At 38.2% G+C, this 17,480-nt stretch overlaps 2 protein-coding genes across 3 annotated transcripts; both read left to right on the top strand.

Moving 5' to 3' along the window:
• Positions 1-8,404: 8,404 nt before the first annotated feature.
• On the top strand, positions 8,405-12,689 carry LOC147301153 (uncharacterized). Of its 2 annotated transcripts, none has more exons than XM_086283679.1 (5): positions 8,405-8,553; positions 9,565-9,605; positions 9,700-9,774; positions 9,858-10,047; positions 12,152-12,689. In XM_086283679.1, the coding sequence occupies exons 1-5, from the start codon at positions 8,487-8,489 to the stop codon at positions 12,637-12,639; spliced, it is 861 nt and encodes a 286-aa protein (XP_086139805.1). In that variant the 5' UTR covers positions 8,405-8,486; the 3' UTR covers positions 12,640-12,689. The 2 variants fall into 2 exon arrangements, with proteins under 2 accessions (XP_086139805.1, XP_086139806.1); XM_086283680.1 differs by having other exon boundaries at positions 8,435-8,553; positions 9,528-9,605.
• Positions 12,690-14,455: 1,766 nt separating this feature from the next.
• faslg (Fas ligand (TNF superfamily, member 6)) lies at positions 14,456-16,562 on the top strand. Its single transcript, XM_086283682.1, has 4 exons — positions 14,456-14,875; positions 15,428-15,473; positions 15,560-15,622; positions 15,706-16,562. The coding sequence occupies exons 1-4, from the start codon at positions 14,576-14,578 to the stop codon at positions 16,122-16,124; spliced, it is 828 nt and encodes a 275-aa protein (XP_086139808.1). The 5' UTR covers positions 14,456-14,575; the 3' UTR covers positions 16,125-16,562.
• The last annotated feature ends 918 nt before the right edge of the window (positions 16,563-17,480 follow it).

Here is a 17,480-nt window from a genome sequence, read left to right as displayed (position 1 = left end):
GACATTACAAAACACACTGAGCAATCCTTGCTTTTATATATAAACGCTCTTCTTCTGCTCCTTCTTGTTTTATCTGTCTTTATCTCTGAATTAAGTTATCTTTCATTCTTTTCTCTTTCTGGGAAATGCAGCAGCTCGACCTTTAGTTAGAAGACACATTATGTGGAAAAATTGCACACAAACAGCTTCTGTATTTGCTGATATTATGGAAATAAATCATCATCCACTTTGGTTGGTTTTCTTCTGTGGTCTTTCAGCCCCTTTAGTGTTGCTGAGCTGGTCAGTGCAGTCATTCATTCATTTTAACAATGCACCAGATTGTTTATTCGTCCACTTCCAGCGCTGTTGCTCTCTCTCTGTTTATTTGGAGTTTTCAGCCTAATGATGGCCACAGCATGGCTTGCATTAACAACTCTTTTGGGTCTCACATTTAAAATGACAATGACATAATTACAGTGAAAATCCATAAAATACAAATTCAACACCTCAACTTCAGATAGTAAGTCGCTACTTATTTGCAATATGTTTCTTGGGAAATATTACTTTTTTAGGGCCAGGTCGTTTTTTGGTTCTTTTGTTATTTCTACCCACCCCTGGACTTTATCATGTGAAAGTAAAGTTTTGCATGTCTTAAATATATTAACATAATTTTGCAATACCATTTTTGCATTAGGAAAAGGAAAGAATAGAAAAATTAGTCATGGAAAAAATTACACATGCACTTGAGTTGAATAAAATAAAAATCAAGGGTCCTTATAAAGTGACAGTGATTTGGGCCTCCTTGGGAAGAGGAGAGCCTGTGAAAATGAGAAACTGTGTATAAATATGGCTGCAATTCTAAAATAGTTAATGCATTTTTCCCTTGAATTGCAGCAGAAAGTCTGCACTTCAATCACAATATGGTTGTTTACATATATTTGACCTCTGATCCATGTGGTGGTGGTGTACAGAGGCAAAACTGCAAAAAAACAACAAAAAAACCTAATTTTGTCCCAAACATTACAGTAGTCACTGTATATTGATCATTTTTCACAAAATCAGTTATCATGCTGAGTTATCTTGTCAGGCTTTATGAAAAAGTATGTAAACGACACATTAAAAAAGTTGAGCATTTTAGTTTTGAGGATGTAATGTGTTACCTCGATTGGGACGGCTTCACCACCACCCTTCAGTGTAAGTATTTTTGTTTAGTTAGTGGTTAGTGGTTATTTTTCACATAAATATTGAAATGAGATGGCACAATGTTGCCTTATTTAGCCTCCTAAGACCCAAATTATTTCATGGCATGCATTTTTAATTTCTCTTTGCTGTTGTGACTTTATAGTGTTCGAACACTATAAAGTCACAATTGAGTAATCATGTGCAAAACTCCTTATTTGGTGTTTGAACACAGCAGCATTTTTCCTGAGTGCAAAAACAAAAGGAAAAACAACAATTGTGCCCCTTTGAGCAATATGGCTCATTTAAAAGCCATTTGAAAGAGCAAAATTTAGTATTGTCGTCTAGACAACCCAAAATGTGATGTCCCTATATATGGACACCAGGTCCTAGGAGGTTAAGGCAGGGTTAGGGTTAGGATGGAATTACCGTATGTTATAGGGTTTCTAGATTTATGTGGTATTTGTGTAACCATCAGCCCCCTTTTTGTGTCTGGTAGGCTAGCCAATGTTGCCTTGTGCACTAACTGGTAAGCAAGTCAGCTATGTTATATTAACCTTGGTAGGGTAGGGTTTTCATTTAGTTGACCTCATTTTGAGTTTTCTCCTATTTAGCATTTACTTTTATCTACTTTCTCTATACAGATTTGGATTTTAGTGATACAGTTAATAATTTTTCATTTAATTAAAGTTACAAAAAGTACTTTTTATACCTTTGTCCTTGTCTTTATGTCTTATTGCTTGGTTCCTGGCACTTGTGTTGCCAGTTGCTGTTATTGTGTTGGACTAGGTTAAGCAACTCATCCAACACATTGGACTTGTTAATCTTGGCAAACATCATTGGATGGAATAGTGAGGATCGGTAGGAATTTAACTTAGTACATGTACTTGAGTATCTTACTGAAGTAAAGGTTTAATTTACTTAAGTGTTTCTATGTTACTCTACTTTCTGCCTCCTTAGATTCTTTTAGCTGCTCCCCCTTAAGGGATCACAACAACAGATAGCTCGTATATTTGATTTGACAAATGAATTCTTGGCACAAACCCAAAAAGATCTGTAATAGAGTTACTTTCTGTATTTTGCTGATTTTTGTTGAAGTTTTAGAAACTTTGCATTTTAAAATTACCTGCCACTTAAAAACATTACTTCTTACACTCGCTCCACTTCTAAAACTGCTATAAATGATGCATAAACGATATGATTTTATCTCTTTCTGTCTGATAAGCTCCAGTGATGGAGAATACACGCTCAGATCACTTTGATGTTTGAAGGCCTGCAATGATGATAAATATAAACTTGCCTCAAATGTCTTTAACCTAAAGCAATGAGTTTATTTTGCAAATGGTAGGAGTAGAAATTTGTGTGAAAACTTGGGGGGAAAGTTCTGAGAAAATAAAAACTATGAAAATACAATGCTGAGTAAAATACAAATACCTGAAAATTCTAAGAACAGTAATTTCACACACTAGATTATCTTTCACTCACACAGATTTTGATGCATTTAAATGCTTTACAAAAGCTTGGTATAGCTGCAAAATGTTGTAGATGATTGTGCAGCGGTGATTATTATCTGCATTTACCATCATTTAGATCTTCCTGTGTGATTGTGGTCCTGGCAGCAAAACCCCTGAAGACCTATTAGCACTAGGGTGGGATTTTTTTTTTTTTTTGAGGTTTAATGACAACAGGAAAAATGTGCGCTTCCTTCTCATCAGGCTAACTGTTACTTTTCCAACGCTGTTATATGAATAAGAAATGTCAACGAAACTTCGCACTAACAACTGTTAAAGTGTGTAAAATGTACTTTTTTCCATCAAGGGTCAAAAATATCGTAGGACAATGCTAAAATATTCATCATAAAAATGTATTGTATTATTTGGTGTTAAGTAATAGAATTATAACAAATTATATAAGGATTCAATTTGACAGTATTTTTTGCCAGTGATTTTTAGCTCATTCTGTGTTTAATTTTGCACACCTGAGCTTTTGTCCCTGTTTCTCTTCTTCAAGAATGTTTTTTGACAGCTGCTCTTCCACTAAGCGCATGATGAGGTCTGATTAGGCTTGGCAAAGTGTAGATGGTTCAACTGAAGCGCCAGATGCAGCTTTTTTCCCCTGCTGTATGGTTATGTTTTACCGTATGAAACAGCCAGATGCCGCTCTCGGGACTCATGTCAGATCTTTGCTGGATTTTTATCTCTGCTGAGTGGTTATGTTTTTGATAGCGTTTATTGCATCCATGTGTGCTCGTATGCTTGCAGGCATGTGAGCACAAATGCGTGTCATCATTCCATCTATAAACAAGATAGATTTGAGTGAACTGTGATTAAACTTTTTGGGTGTTTATAGTGGGGTTGTGTTAACAATCCATTAAAACTTGGCTTACATCCACCGGAGTCTGCAAGGTCAACTTAATGATTTGTTGGTTGAAATTTTACAAAAAGCCTTTTAAGTCACAAGATGTCTGTGAAGTTTCTCAGTTCTCACATTCACAAGTGTGATGCGTATTGTTAATGTTGCACCCTCAGACAGACATGGCTCCGTTCTCCTTTTGGCAACTTTATTTTCCTCAGTTCAGGTTTGGAGTTTACAGGCAGCATAGCATATCATCAGCAACCCATGCTGTCACGTTCCACACGCTGTTTACTTTTTTCCTTCTTGCACTTACTGATGACATCACAAGTCTGAACTTTGACCTCCTGGAACTAGTGAACTAAAATAATTCACTGAAAATGTGTCCAAAAAAAAAACAAAAACACAATTAAATCAGTATACTCTTTAGAGATTTTTTCAGAGATTCAGAAAATGTCAATTTTATAGCCACTCTCACATCACAATATTAACATATAGAAAGTACAACATCAAATGTAAAAGCTTGTGTTCCATTTAACCTTTGACCTCTCCTTCAAGGTCAAAAGACTGATCTGACGATCAACAATAATTCCATATAGTCTTTTTTTTTTTTTTTTTTTTGCCTGTCCCATTTGGTTCTTTAGCCATCAGAATTGAAGACCAACAAGGATACCCAATGGATTTATTTTGCCAAATGGATCATCGTGGCATTGCCGTATTGGTCCATTTGATCGACCTTTGTTTTTATTATTTATTATATTTTATTTTCAGATGTTACAGACGGGACAGACATGAGTGAGAGATAGGAAAGGGAGAAAGAAAGAGGAAGGAAAAGAAAAACAGAAGGGGAGAGGGACAGTGAGAAAGGGGGGGGAGAAAAAAAATCTCCTGGATCACCTGTTGAGAGAAGAAGAATAGAGAACAAGTAAAAAAAAAACAAAGCAATATACTAAACACAACACCATCGCATTAATCTAGCTAAGTGTAAACAGCAGTAAATACTAAATATTCAATGTTGTTGTGCAGCACGCAGGACAGACAGCGCACAATGTGCTTTGAAGTAGCAGCCAAGAAAGGTGTAATTTAAGTCTACGAGCAGTGAACACCCGTGTGCATACCTGTGCGCTTGTATTCAAATGGTTTCCACATGTAATGGTCTGCAAGAGGATGTAGCGAGCCATAGCCCCGTCCCCTAGGGCATGAAGCAGGCATGGAGGAGATCCAGGCCCCAGACATCCAGAGGCCTCAGAGTGCGAGAGCCCAAGAAGGACCACCGGAGGGGCATCCGTGCCACCCTCATGGGAAGGGCTGAGGATCCCCAGACGAGGTGTAACCCAGTAGCCACCGAGCAGAAGCTAGAGGGGGCTGCACTGGCGTGCCCGCCGGCTCTGCCGGCAGCCAGCTGTGCCAGAGTGAACCGAGCCGCAGGCCCAGAGGCCGGAGGCCCGAGGGCCCCCCGCACCCCGGAGGAGGCCTGACCGAGCAACAGGCGCCAGGCCCCGCCAGGTAGCCACCGGGAGTGAGCTGGTACATACCTGAGTGCCCAGCCCCGGACACCAAGAACCACCAACACACCGACCCCTGAGGGCATCAGTCACCAGCAGGGAGTGTGGTGAGGGGAGATAGGCCTTGGAGGGCCTGGGAGTTCCCAGAGAGGTGGAGTCTAAGACCCGACCTGACATATAGACACAGACAAACAGGCACACACAGACACAAACATGCATTCCCACCCTCATGCACACATATACAAACACTCAGCACTCACCCAACGTAAGGATTCCATATAGAGTCTAATTGCTAAAAAAAAAAAAAAGAGTGGCAAATCATACAATTGAAAATTGATTCTTTACTAGGTTTTCTATTATGTGTAGACACAACACTGGTTCATCCCTTGAGTTATGTGCATTGTTCATGATGAATGACCCAAAGGTCAATGTAAAGTGGTTCCAAAAAAATCATCTGAAAATGGGCCAAAAATGAGGGAAAAGTAGACATAAAAAGAGCACTTGAAAATTTTACAAGAAAAACTGAATCATTGGAAACAATTTTTTTTAATTAAAAGAGAGAGAGAGAGAGAGAGAGAGAGAGAGAGAGAGAGAGATGTGACTCAAGACTTATGCACAGGACTTTACTTTATGGTTACTTGGTCTCAAGGAATAGGAAGAGTCCTTCCTGGACTATTTAGGCAAGAACTTCAACTCCTCTTGAGCGTCATTAGTAGTCATCAAAATAAACTAATAAACTGGGCCTGAACGATTTTCCTAGTTGCTGTATTTAGTTTTGGCCTTTTATCTTTAGGCCCTTTCATCTGTGCTTCCACTGCTCAGCTATCCCTCACACCATCTGCTACACTGGGTAAAACTAAATGACATCGCTCCTGTTTTACAAGTTTACTAACACAAAATATAGATCAATGCAAATTAGATAGAGGTCAACTGCTCTGTCCTCAAAGAACTAGACTAAATTTTCCTAACATTTAGGTAATATCAGGTCTCATCAAGTGGGTATATTGGAAATGTAAAAGCTTAAATGCATTTTTACTGCCTGGACTAGTTCTATAATCTGATTCACTGAAAGAATTCACAGATTCTTCTTTTTATTTCTATATTTCTTCACCCCAGCTGCGCGATGAAAGTGTCGGTGTGGCGGGTCGTGGTCGGCGGTGTCGCTACAGGGTAGGCGAACGCATCTGCAACGGCATCCGCAATCACGCCTCGCCGGGTTAAAAGACTGACTGGGGTCCTATGTCGTTGTTGTTGTGGAGTTGTGTGGCTGGCAGCGGGAGAGCGGCATCTAACTGTGTGTACAGCAACTGTGAGGAAAGTGTAAATAAAATATGTTGAAAAGCTTTATAAAGTCATCGAGTCTGATACGGCTCCTTTTTTAAACAAATTTATAATTAAACTATAGGTTCAGTGGCCGCACACTGCCATTTTTCAGTCAATGTAGGTTCCAAAAAACTCCCAAATGAGTGTCATCCATAAAGTTTGGATACAACTTTTAAATCAAATTCAATTCAAATCAAACAATCAATATTTGATTCAAGTGCAGATGTTCAACTTTAATTCGAGGTGTTAAATTTTTTTGTATGAACCATTTAAGATTTACAGTCATTTTTATACACAGTGCCCCATTTATAGAGGCTCAAAATTAATAGGACAAACTAAAATAAATGTAAAAACTATAGACTCTTTTTAATACTTGGATAAAAAAAACCCTTTGCAGTCAATGACTACTTGAAGTCCACAATGTTTGAAAGATAATGCAATTTGGTTCATGAGCATATTTGTCTCCTCCCATTCTGGCACAAGTTCAACTTGGTTTCAACTTTCCAAAGAATTTTTTTAAACAGAACTAAGCAGGCGTCTTTAGATGTTTTTTGGAAAACTCAAATGTGACCTTTATGTTCCTGAGTGTAATCAGTGGTTTGCACTCTCAGTATTTCCTTTCATGGTTTATGTCTCTTGACAGTTCTGGACTTGGTTAGATATTGCAAAGCTGTTATTCTTAACTATGGAAATAATTTATAATACAAAATTATTCACTTCTCTGTTTTCTGTGATCTTTCTGGCCTTTTGGTGTTGCTGAGATGTATGTCTGCTTTGTTTGTCATGAAATAACAGTGAAACAGGTTTCACTTGACCATGAAACCTCTTGGTCAGTCAATTTTCCTATTCATTTTGAGCCTCTGAAAATGGGGGACTGTTTATAAAAATGGCTGTAATTCTGGTTCATGCACGATTTATGTAAAAACCCTTGAATTACATTTGAAAATCTGCACTTCAGAGGCAAAACTATAGAAATGTGACTTTATCCTAAACATTATGGAGGCCACCATATATGGAGCAGATTGCACACCCATAGGCTAGACTGTTATCATGTCAAGGCTTGTGAAGAAATATGTAAATAACAAATTTAAAGAATATGTTTGAGGATGTATTTTGTTACCCAAATATCGCCAGTAGTTGTTGTGCTTGACTAGGCTGGACTAGAGTGCTGTTAATCTTACAGTGGTAAACGTCACTGGATATCAATGACAGCGATTAGGAATGTAACTTAACGTACATTTACTCAAATACCTTACTGAAGTACAGGTTTAATGTAATTTATATTAGTATTTCAATGTTGCGCTACTGTCTTTTTTTAAAGGGGCTTTTTGTTACTTTCCCTGTTCTATATTTTGGATGAAAATGTTGTTCTTTCTACTCCATATAATTCATTTGAACGTCTTAGTTGCTTGAAATAAAATAAACAGTATAAATGATTGTTTACATTTTGTTGCAGATATGTCAACTTAATTGTTATAGATACATTTACTCATCAGTACATGAGTAAGTAAACTAATCAGCGGCTGCATTAAATTGATATGCACATATATGAATGAATAATTTCCATTTAAGAATATGTATAACGTCTGTGATTATGAAAAGTGCAATTCTACATTTAAGTAGCTTAATTATATTTTAAATCGCCCGAACTTTTTAAAGCTACTTAAGTATTATTAGATATTTTTAAGTAATGTCTGTTTTTTTAAATAATTATCCAGCACAAAACATATCTAATCATGTCTAACAACTTTGCATGTAATAAATCTGTAACAGGGGCGATTGTTATGTACACTATTTTCTACACAGATTCTGCTTGAATATTCGGATTTCCTGCTCCTTTGCAGGTAATAGATTAAAAAAATATAATGATAATAATATTTAAAAAATAATAATAATATAATAATAATAAAAAGAAAAAGAAATGCACTTGGTTTGCACGCTTTAACCCATATATTACATTTCATTTCGTTCGCTTACCAACGAACCACAAGACAAACATTTTGGGTTTGGTTTTACGAGGGATTGCATGTATTTTGCGATTTTAACTGCTGCTCTCGCGTTATGTTGGTTGAGATCACGTGAGGGCTGTTGTGTGTCACGTGATATTGTTTTTCCTTATTCGCAGCGGTTTTTGTGGACGAAGTGGAAATGGCGAGAAATGAGGAAAAACAGCAGGGCAGACTGAACAGACTGTGGCTCCAGAAAGAGAGAGAGGGTAAGCGGGTAATACGTTTAGTGCGATATGCATTCAGTTGATAAAAACAAGCCGCTTTGGGGGCAGCTAGCTCTGCCTGTTAACTACAGTAGTGCTAACCCTCAGCTGCTAGTCCAATTAAAAACATACATTGAAATCTTGTAGTTTACACACTCACCAAAGCTCAAAAAGTAGGAGTTTTGCTGGACTACATAGCATTATTTGTCCACTGTCTCTCATTCTCACATATTCACTTGGTTTAATACACAGGCTTTAGCCCACGTGAAAACGCATATCCGACCATAAGCGATCCCTTCTGAAACCCAGAGATAACCAGAGACAAAAGCAACTAAAATATAAGTTTGCATTTATACCTGTTGTTATGTTAGAAAATAGAAAAAAGAAGAGTAAGATGACTGTTACATAAAAGCTTTAAGGTGATTGTGGATGATTTCCCAGTAGGGACAAGTAAGTACTTCTTAATCAGAAACTTCCCCAGATATAAAACAAGAGGGGAGTAACTTTTATCTATATCTATCTATAAAGTTAGGTGGATGATACTAGAAGCATTTTCATCAAGTGAATCTGTAAATAAATATTTCATGCCCAGATGGCTAATGAAATTTAAGGTCATTTTCATAAGGCTGCAGAATAACTGCCCAAATAACTGCCTTTAGGTCGACCAAGATGGCTGAGTGGTTAGACATGTTTCTAGATTACAGACACATAAAATATGGCCTGCGGGCTATTCTGCAGGAAAACAAAATAATTAATAAGAGGCAACATTATGCTAAGAATCTCAAGGCAAGTAACTGTTGTGCTACTGAAAAGAATATTTAGCAGGATTTTTTTGTTCGTTAGTTAATTTATCTATGTTATTAGTAATATCTTCCTTGTGACCTTTGACCATGTTTTGATGAAGATATTCACTGGCACTTTGTGCACTTTATCTAAGATGGTATTGCACCTCGCTGGGGGGCTCACTTATGTTCTAGATGGACTTTGGCTACACTGGTTTCTTTTCCTTTACAGAGGGACGCCTCAGAGATATTCACGAGCGTCGACCAAAGCTGGTAATGAAGAAGCAAACAAAACACACAAAAGTCATGAAATTGTCACCATAATTCACTTAACTGGCTAATTTCATCAAGCCATTTCCTTTCACAGTCTACTCTTAATTCAGCTGCTGCTGTGAAAAAGTGGATCCCCAGCATCAAGAATGAAATTGAGTATTATCTACAGGTGAGTGTTTGTAACAAAGCAAGATTGGGTTTATTTTATTATTTATTTATTTATACTTTACCAAGTTCTTGTTGTTTTTCCAGCAATCACAACTTTCTCATTACCCGGAGAGGAAGATAGGAGAGTTTCAGCTGCACATTGAGGCCTTAGAGAAAGAGTACAAACGCTTCATTGCCAAACTACGAGTTCTTGATCCATCTTGTAAACACAAGCCATGGACTCCTCGAGCTTATTGCAAACGAAGAGCAGATATGCAAGATTCTCCAGCAATTGGTAAGTAGTTAATCTTCTGCTTTGAGTGAAACTAATAGTTTTTCTTTTTGACTTATGAGAATATTTCATCTTAGAATGTCACAAAAAATACAGTCTGAATGTGTAATGTGGAAATAAGATAAACCATATACATAATTTCCAAGTCTGAAAAGTGAAGCTAAAGCTTAAGTGACTCCTAAGTAACAACTTTGCTACTTTTAGTTCATACTGAATAAAATATTTGTAAATGATGGCCATTATTAGTTTCAGAAAGCAGGATAGACCAGGGCAAGCTGAGCTGGTGAGTGTGTTCTTTGAGTTTCGCATTCAGATCCATCACCAGCTCGTGGCATCAGGTTTCAAAACTCCAAGATGTTGACGGTGAAAACACTTAGTTGTTTGTATACACTCAACATGGGCATGAATAAGAGGAATGAATGGTACCATCAATACCATGAATGGCAATTTTTCATGATTTCTTTGAACAGTTCTTTTTCCAGGATGAGTTTATTTTGAATTTTCTTTTCAGAGGGTCAAAAGTATATGCACCTTCAGGTAAATCTGGTAATGGTGGTAGCATGAAGCTGTGGGGCCATTTTGCTGTCAGTGGTACAGGTACATTACACAAAGTAGACGATATAATGAAAGGGGACTACATTCAACTTCTACAACTTCCCTTCAGTTTAACAGCCAAATGGTTGAAACATGGACACGAGTGTCCACATGTTTTTTGATGTGTTTAGATCCTGGAATGGCTTTGCCAAAGCCACAGCCTCAATCCTATTGAATAACCAGGTCTGTGACATGAAAATAACCAATTTAAATGAACTCTAGTAATTTTGCCAAGAACCGTGGTAAAACATCCAGCGAGAGTTATCAAATTATATATTTCATCCTAAATTTTGATCTTGTGTGAATTAGAGAAATTCAATAATAATAATTAGAATAAGTGATAATTTAAACTTCTGCGCCGTTTTTTAAAGTCATTTAATTTTAATGTTACATAATTAATCTTCTCTGGAAAAAAAAAACAATTCAAGGAAATCATGAAGAGCCTACAACTATCCTTACATTCATGCTCATGATGACTGGATGGAAACTGCAGACCACAACTGTAACGCAAGGCCTTGTAACAAGACTTTACTAAACAATATAGAATCTGTGAGTTAGCATATACATCTTTTTTTTATTTTGAGCTGACATTACATTTGACTAATGTAAGGTGTTTACCTTGTAAATATTAACCTCCTAGGACCTGGTGTCCACATATGTGGACATCACATTTTGGGTTGTCTAGACCAGCGGTCTCCAACCTTTTTTGCACCACGGACCGGTTTATGCCCGACAATATTTTCACGGACCGGTCTTTAATGTGTCGCGGATAAATACAACAAAATAAAACTAGTACCGGTACCGAAAAAAATAAGATTTATTCATAACACATGTGAAAAGACCCAGGAAAACCGAGTTAACGATCAAAACGATAACAAAATAACGCTGAAAACCGATAAAAACCCTGAAAACCGCACATTTCACACCTGAGCCTCAACTCTCACGGCCCGGTACCGGTCCGAGGCCCGGGGGTTGGGGACTGCTGGTCTAGACCACAGTACTAAATTTGGCTCTACAAGGACATTATGCTGCCACTGTTCTATCAAATTTTAAAACAAATGTCCTCATGTGGATATCAGGCCCTTGTAGAGCAAAGTCAGGTAAAAAGTCAGTTCTTTGTTTTTTTTTTTTGTTTTTTTATCAGGTCCCAATCAGCCCAAATAGCAAAGAGAAATTAAAAATGCACGCCATGAAAGAGAAGGTTAATGCATCATTACGTACATGCTACTTAATGCATTTCAATCTCTCATATTGATACTCAGTAAAATATTCTATAATATTTTTGAGACCACCTGGAAAAAAAATAATAATATAAAAATTAGAACAAACAGTTATATCAGTAACAACACAATTTTTAAATTGCCAGATGTAGCGTAAAAAAATTATATTAAAACATAATCATCTTTAACACAAATTGTTATCCTGTGAAATTAACATTGTGTGTTTTGTTGTTGCTTTAAGACAGTGGTATTGGTCATACATATATCTCACGTGTGTTCATTTTTATTTACAGTTAAAAACCCTCGGACCTGTGACTCACAAAACGATGGCAGTCAGCAAAATGAAAGTGTCTTTATTAGCAGAATGGCAGGATGTTTTGCACCCACTAAGCTGGTCTCTGAAACCTCAAAGGCCATGTGCGCAGTTCAGGACCAGCCGCTTTCTTTTGATCAAACTCGGCTGGCAGTGGCTGCTGCTTCATTCAGAGGAACACCAGTTCAGCCTAGTTCCTCTCAAACGCAGAGTCTTGCCAGGATCCTGCAGTGTGGCTTGCCAAATCTTAATAATTCCCATTCAAGACAAATATATTCAGAGAAAAGCAAAGATGGGGTATCAGAGACTGTTGGGCAGAAAGCTGCCTTCCAAGAGAATAACTCAAACTGTGGAGCAGCAGGGAGGATACCTGGGAAGTCATCCAACATTGAGACAATGGAGGAAAGGACTGGTCATGTCTTGGGACTAGACTGTTATTCTTCTTCTGATGATGACTCTGACACATAACTTGTTTTTTATATTACATATTTTATAATACAATGGTTTATTGAAAACTCTTTCATCTCCTGTGTTCATTTAGCACATCCATCCAAAGTTTATATTAGCATATAAATGTCTCTTGTCATATAATGTCATAACAATAGCTTCATTTATGAAAACTATGAAGTATTTTAGGACAAAGTTACAAAACCTGCTGTGTAAGGAAATTGCATGTTTCCAAAGAGGATGAGTAATGTCGTTGATTTCAGGTAGAGAAGTTCATTGTCATTTTCAGGCACTTCTGAGCAAAGTCAGTCATCCTGACCACATCAACTTCCATTATGCAACAGAAGAAGAATGTGTGAGAAGACAACTAATTGATAGAGTCACTTGCTGATTCAGTGATTCATTTTAGTCTTCTCTTTCAGGTTATATTAACTGGAGCAGCCGCGTAGACGGCCTGGTTAGACCCCAAAACCCCACCCTCCCACCTAACCCATTCTTTGCTGCTAAAGCTGTTGCTACTGTTGCTGCGAGGACCGCTTTCAGCATGACACTTCTGGGAAACAGATACATCAGCTTGTAGACTAAATGCAGTCTGTGCAATTTATGGTTAAGTGTGACGTAGTTGCCATTTTACTTCGAACCTATTGCACACTTTATGGTGGAGTTCCCACTGTCTCTGCATGAACTTGGAAAAATGAAACAGTTGTGGACAGGACTGAGGACTTGCACCGAACTGATTAAAATATACCAATACCAAAAAAAGATAAAGACTACAGAATCTAGACAATGGGCGTTATTAGTTAAATTCACAGCTGATGTAAATCGTTTGCTTCGATGCAGTTCTAAATGTCTTGCAGCTCTCACAGCTGCAAGGTCGAAACTCGAAAGACACTTTTTTTTGTCCCAAGAGCCCACTAATAGGGGTTACTTGTGCTTGTAAGCAGAATTTTGTGATTGAAAGATAATAGGTAATGGAAACTGCTGCACCCACAACTATGAGATGGCAGGCGCATTTGCTCCATATCCTAGGAAACCAACCCAAAATGTCAGTAAGACCACAACGCTATTAACAATGCACTGAGCAGGGAGGGAAGCGGTGTGTGCTCAGCTTTCCTGGAAGCCCATCTCTGAGGTATTGGTTGGGGTTGAGTCTCACCTCTGAAGTATCGTTGCTGTCAAGTCTTCACAAGCAGACGGCAGGAAAGCCAGTGCAGAGATGTGCGTTCTTTTATGTGGCAGCACAATCATCCCACCAAGAATACTCTGTGTGCTATTGAAACTGCTGTATCACTGTTTACTAACAGACTGTGTCTCATTAAGAGTAAATCAAAGGAAAAATACCATTTGATAATGACGTGTTTATTCTCTAAAACGATTCAGATTTGTGCGACATCTCTCTCTGGTTCAAATTTCAAGTTTCAGTTTGTCAAACCAGAAAGGCCAGTAAAGAAGCTCAGAACTATGTCAACTGGGCAGCTAGACTTTTTACACTTTTCTAACATCCAGTGCAGGTGATTGTAGTTGCTCAATCTTTCCTTTTGTGGAATTTGTGAAAAAGTTTCATGTCTCAAGTGACTTGTAAGGTGGTTAGTGAGGTGAGGGTCAATTGAAACCTCTAACTTCCTTTCTTCTCAGACTTAGTTGCACAGTACACTCATATAGGTGACCTATGAAGCATAGAAAAACCAAATTATTTGATAACGTTTAAATAAAAAGTTACATGGCAATATTTTGAAAAACACAAACGAACCCAAAACAACAAAACAGCCCAGAGGAAATAAGCAGTGGTTAAAATTTTCATGTAAAATGACATGCTCTCTTCAATGCGTGGGAGGGTTGTGGGTGGTGAATGCCTTGATAGCTTCTTTTAAGTCAGAGGTGCTCAGACAAAAGCACACACCTCCTTTTTGCAGAGGACATAGATGCACATATCTGTCACACATCACAGATCAGTGGTATGGCCTGCACCGTGAACTTTGAGCAGAACTATCCATTTCCACAAATGTTTCTTGTGGATGGAGGAGGAGGAGGAAGACAGCAGGATTCTGCTCAGCCTCCAAGTCTTATACCCTGCTGGTCCTTCCCGCCTGCCCAGGAGAGAATGAAGAGCCGTGGGAAGAGTAAGGGCTGCATGGGAATCAGCCCCGGGCTTGCATTGGTCGTGCTCTTTCTGTTTCTGCTCGTGTTTGCAGCCCTGGGATTTGAAGCCTTTAAGATTTCCAGGATAGAGGACCAACTGAGGAACAGTGATGGAGAGGTAAGGACTAACATGGAAAATTCATAAGAATGAACAAATCCAACGATCTTACAGTGAGTTAATAAGCTAATGATTAGTGCAATCAAGAAAGAGATACAGTAATGATGTGATGACTCTTAACAAAGCAGGGGAGTAAGTAACATTTGCAAAGACATAATTTTAATAACATTCCTTTATGTTCGGTTTTGGTTTTTCAGATGTGTTAATTGGTGACACGCACCAAAAGTGAAAAAGGTGACTACTGTCACCCATGCATAGAGGGGGAGTGATGGGTAGGTGTAAGGTGGGAGAATGGAAGAGTAGTTGGAAAGTTTAGCAGACCAGCAAAGTTTACTAATTAATTAACTTCGGTTTGGCACTGTTTACAGATGTGTTATTCTTTAGCTGTGCCTTGACATTTAAAAGGCATACCAAGGGCTTCATTGTTCCATCTGTGGTCACCAGTCCAGTGAGACAGGATATCCTCTCTCTGCGAGTTTTAGAAATAAGCACTGAGACACAGCGTCTATGATGTGGTATTGAGACTTCTATGTCACTTTTGTTTTACTGAAGGTGAACCAACCTGCGGCTGAGTTTAGTGTACCCCAGAAGCAAATCGGTAGGCCTCTCTCATCACACAGCTTTTTTTTTTCCCATTAAAGAATAAGAAAAGATGATGTGACTCTAATCTGTGTGTTGTTTCAGGTCTTGATGAATCTGGCCTTAATGGTCAGGACAAAAGCAAAAGATCTGCAGCACATGTGATAGGTAAGTCTTTTTTTAAATTTAAGCCATGCTCTTTGATTGTTACAAACTGCACATTTGTTAACATCAGATCTTTCATTTGGCAGGGCGAATTGAGAAAACAGAACACCCTATGACTTTAAGATGGGATTCAAGGGCGAGTCGGGCATTCATCTCCGGAGCAGTGGCTTATCTCACTGCAGATGGTGCTCTGCAGGTCAATGAGACCGGATTCTACCACATTTACTCACGGGTTGAGTTGATCTTTAAGCAATGCTCACGTATATCCTCATTTGATCACACTGTGTTTGTGAGGAGAGCAACAGATACCCGACCTCGGACTTTGATGACAGCCCACAGGGGGGGCTTCTGCCCTCAGCAGACGAGCTACTCGTGGACCACAGAGAGTTACCTCGGCTCGGTCGAGCACTTGGAAAAATATGACAGAGTTTATGTGAATGTATCCCACCCAAGATATCTTAGTCACTCGCATTATGGCAACTTCTTTGGTCTATACAAAATCTAAAGAATCCGGGGTGTTGGGCATTGTGTCCTATATTGAAATTGTACGCAACTGAATGTAAACAACTCAGGCAGAAGTGAAACTTACTCATTACTTTATTTGACTGATATATCGAATGTTATTTCTATCATACACAATAACTGCACTCTGCATAATATGATCTTTGAAGGTAAAAACAGGGAAATAGTGCACATTCTCGTGAATGGCACCTTAAAAAAGGCAGTGACATTAAATTAACCACATGCAGAAAGAAGTATTGTGTGTTTTGTTGATAATGGGGGAGTCACTTGACACTAAAGTTCTGATTTAATTTCAGCATTTTCTAAGTATTTATTTTGGTTTTGATCTAAATATTTGTCTATAAAACTAATGTTGTTATGCTTAAGTTTAAAAGTATATACAGATAAAGTATATACTCCTATTTTCTTTCAACAGGAGACGAAAGAGCAAACATTTGTTAATAAATAAAGTATTTCCATTTGACATCTGGTGTGTGAGGAGTCTGTCTTATGAGGAACACCTACATGAGTTTTGAGTATGACCACTGGAAAGTATTCACATGAAGACACCAACCTGAATTTACTACTGATAATGACCCTCATTTCCATATGTTCCACTCAGATTCAGCATCAGTTTAACACTTCAGGAGATTTTCTTTAAAGCTTTCAGTTAAATCTGAAAAGGAGCCTGAAAACCAGCCAGTCATTAAAAGCTCCTTTTCCTGCTAATCGTTTCATAGATGATTTAGAGACCACGCTGCATCTGTACTTGCATTTTTGCAACTTTTTTTTTTTTTTTTTTTCAGTTTAGCACCCTCATTGCTCTGTTCTTTTTCTGTACACCACAAACACACATGTTAGTAGATGTGAGAAAATGCAGCTTGGGCACAAATGAAGGGACAAAACTGAAACAGGGTTGACGTGTTTCCTTCCTGTGAGACTATCACGAGGGTCGTGCATGCGTGCATCCTGATTTATGTGAAAGACTTTGTGCTTAAAAGACACTTGTACAACTGTGAATGAGACCTGACTAATCCTTTAAAACATCATAATTTGGATTAAACTATCTCAGCAGTTACTGTTTTCACAGTCTTTAATGATCAGTAAGAGCAAAAATGAAACATATTTTTCATGCACTGTGCAGTCCTTAAAGGAAGTCTACAGTTGAGCAAGTGAAGTGCATTTAATTGTGTTTCTTTTGCTGTGCTAAACAAATTCAGCGTCATTTAGTGAACCACGTCTGTTCTACTTTGCTGAGGCCTCTCCTCCAGATGCAGCTGTACAGAGTTATCTAGAAAGCGTTATTCAAACCACTGCTGTGAAGGTGTTCAGCGTTAACTCATCGGTATAAATCCGTCTG

This window comes from Aulonocara sp. 'chitande type north' Nkhata Bay, linkage group LG23 (genome assembly GCF_057382095.1).
Source record: "Aulonocara sp. 'chitande type north' Nkhata Bay isolate Kocher_YH1m ecotype deep benthic linkage group LG23, A_spYH_male_GT1.1, whole genome shotgun sequence".
NCBI classification, from domain to species: Eukaryota; Metazoa; Chordata; class Actinopteri; order Cichliformes; family Cichlidae; genus Aulonocara; species Aulonocara sp. 'chitande type north' Nkhata Bay.
Note: the sequence above shows the minus strand (reverse complement) of the source record. Positions and strands in the feature narration are given on the sequence as shown.

What these genes read in the sequence shown, in the direction of transcription:
- faslg (XM_086283682.1), top strand. Translation starts at nt 14,576, where the DNA reads ATGGCCTGCACCGTGAACTTTGAGCAGAACTATCCATTTCCACAAATG. An exon ending in TGTACCCCAGAAGCAAATCG is followed by an intron (nt 15,474 to 15,559) that starts GTAGGCCTCTCT and finishes GTGTTGTTTCAG; the next exon opens with GTCTTGATGAATCTGGCCTT. An exon ending in ATCTGCAGCACATGTGATAG is followed by an intron (nt 15,623 to 15,705) that starts GTAAGTCTTTTT and finishes TTCATTTGGCAG; the next exon opens with GGCGAATTGAGAAAACAGAA.
- LOC147301153 (XM_086283679.1), top strand. Translation starts at nt 8,487, where the DNA reads ATGGCGAGAAATGAGGAAAAACAGCAGGGCAGACTGAACAGACTGTGG. An exon ending in GCTCCAGAAAGAGAGAGAGG is followed by an intron (nt 8,554 to 9,564) that starts GTAAGCGGGTAA and finishes TTTCCTTTACAG; the next exon opens with AGGGACGCCTCAGAGATATT. An exon ending in ACGAGCGTCGACCAAAGCTG is followed by an intron (nt 9,606 to 9,699) that starts GTAATGAAGAAG and finishes TTCCTTTCACAG; the next exon opens with TCTACTCTTAATTCAGCTGC.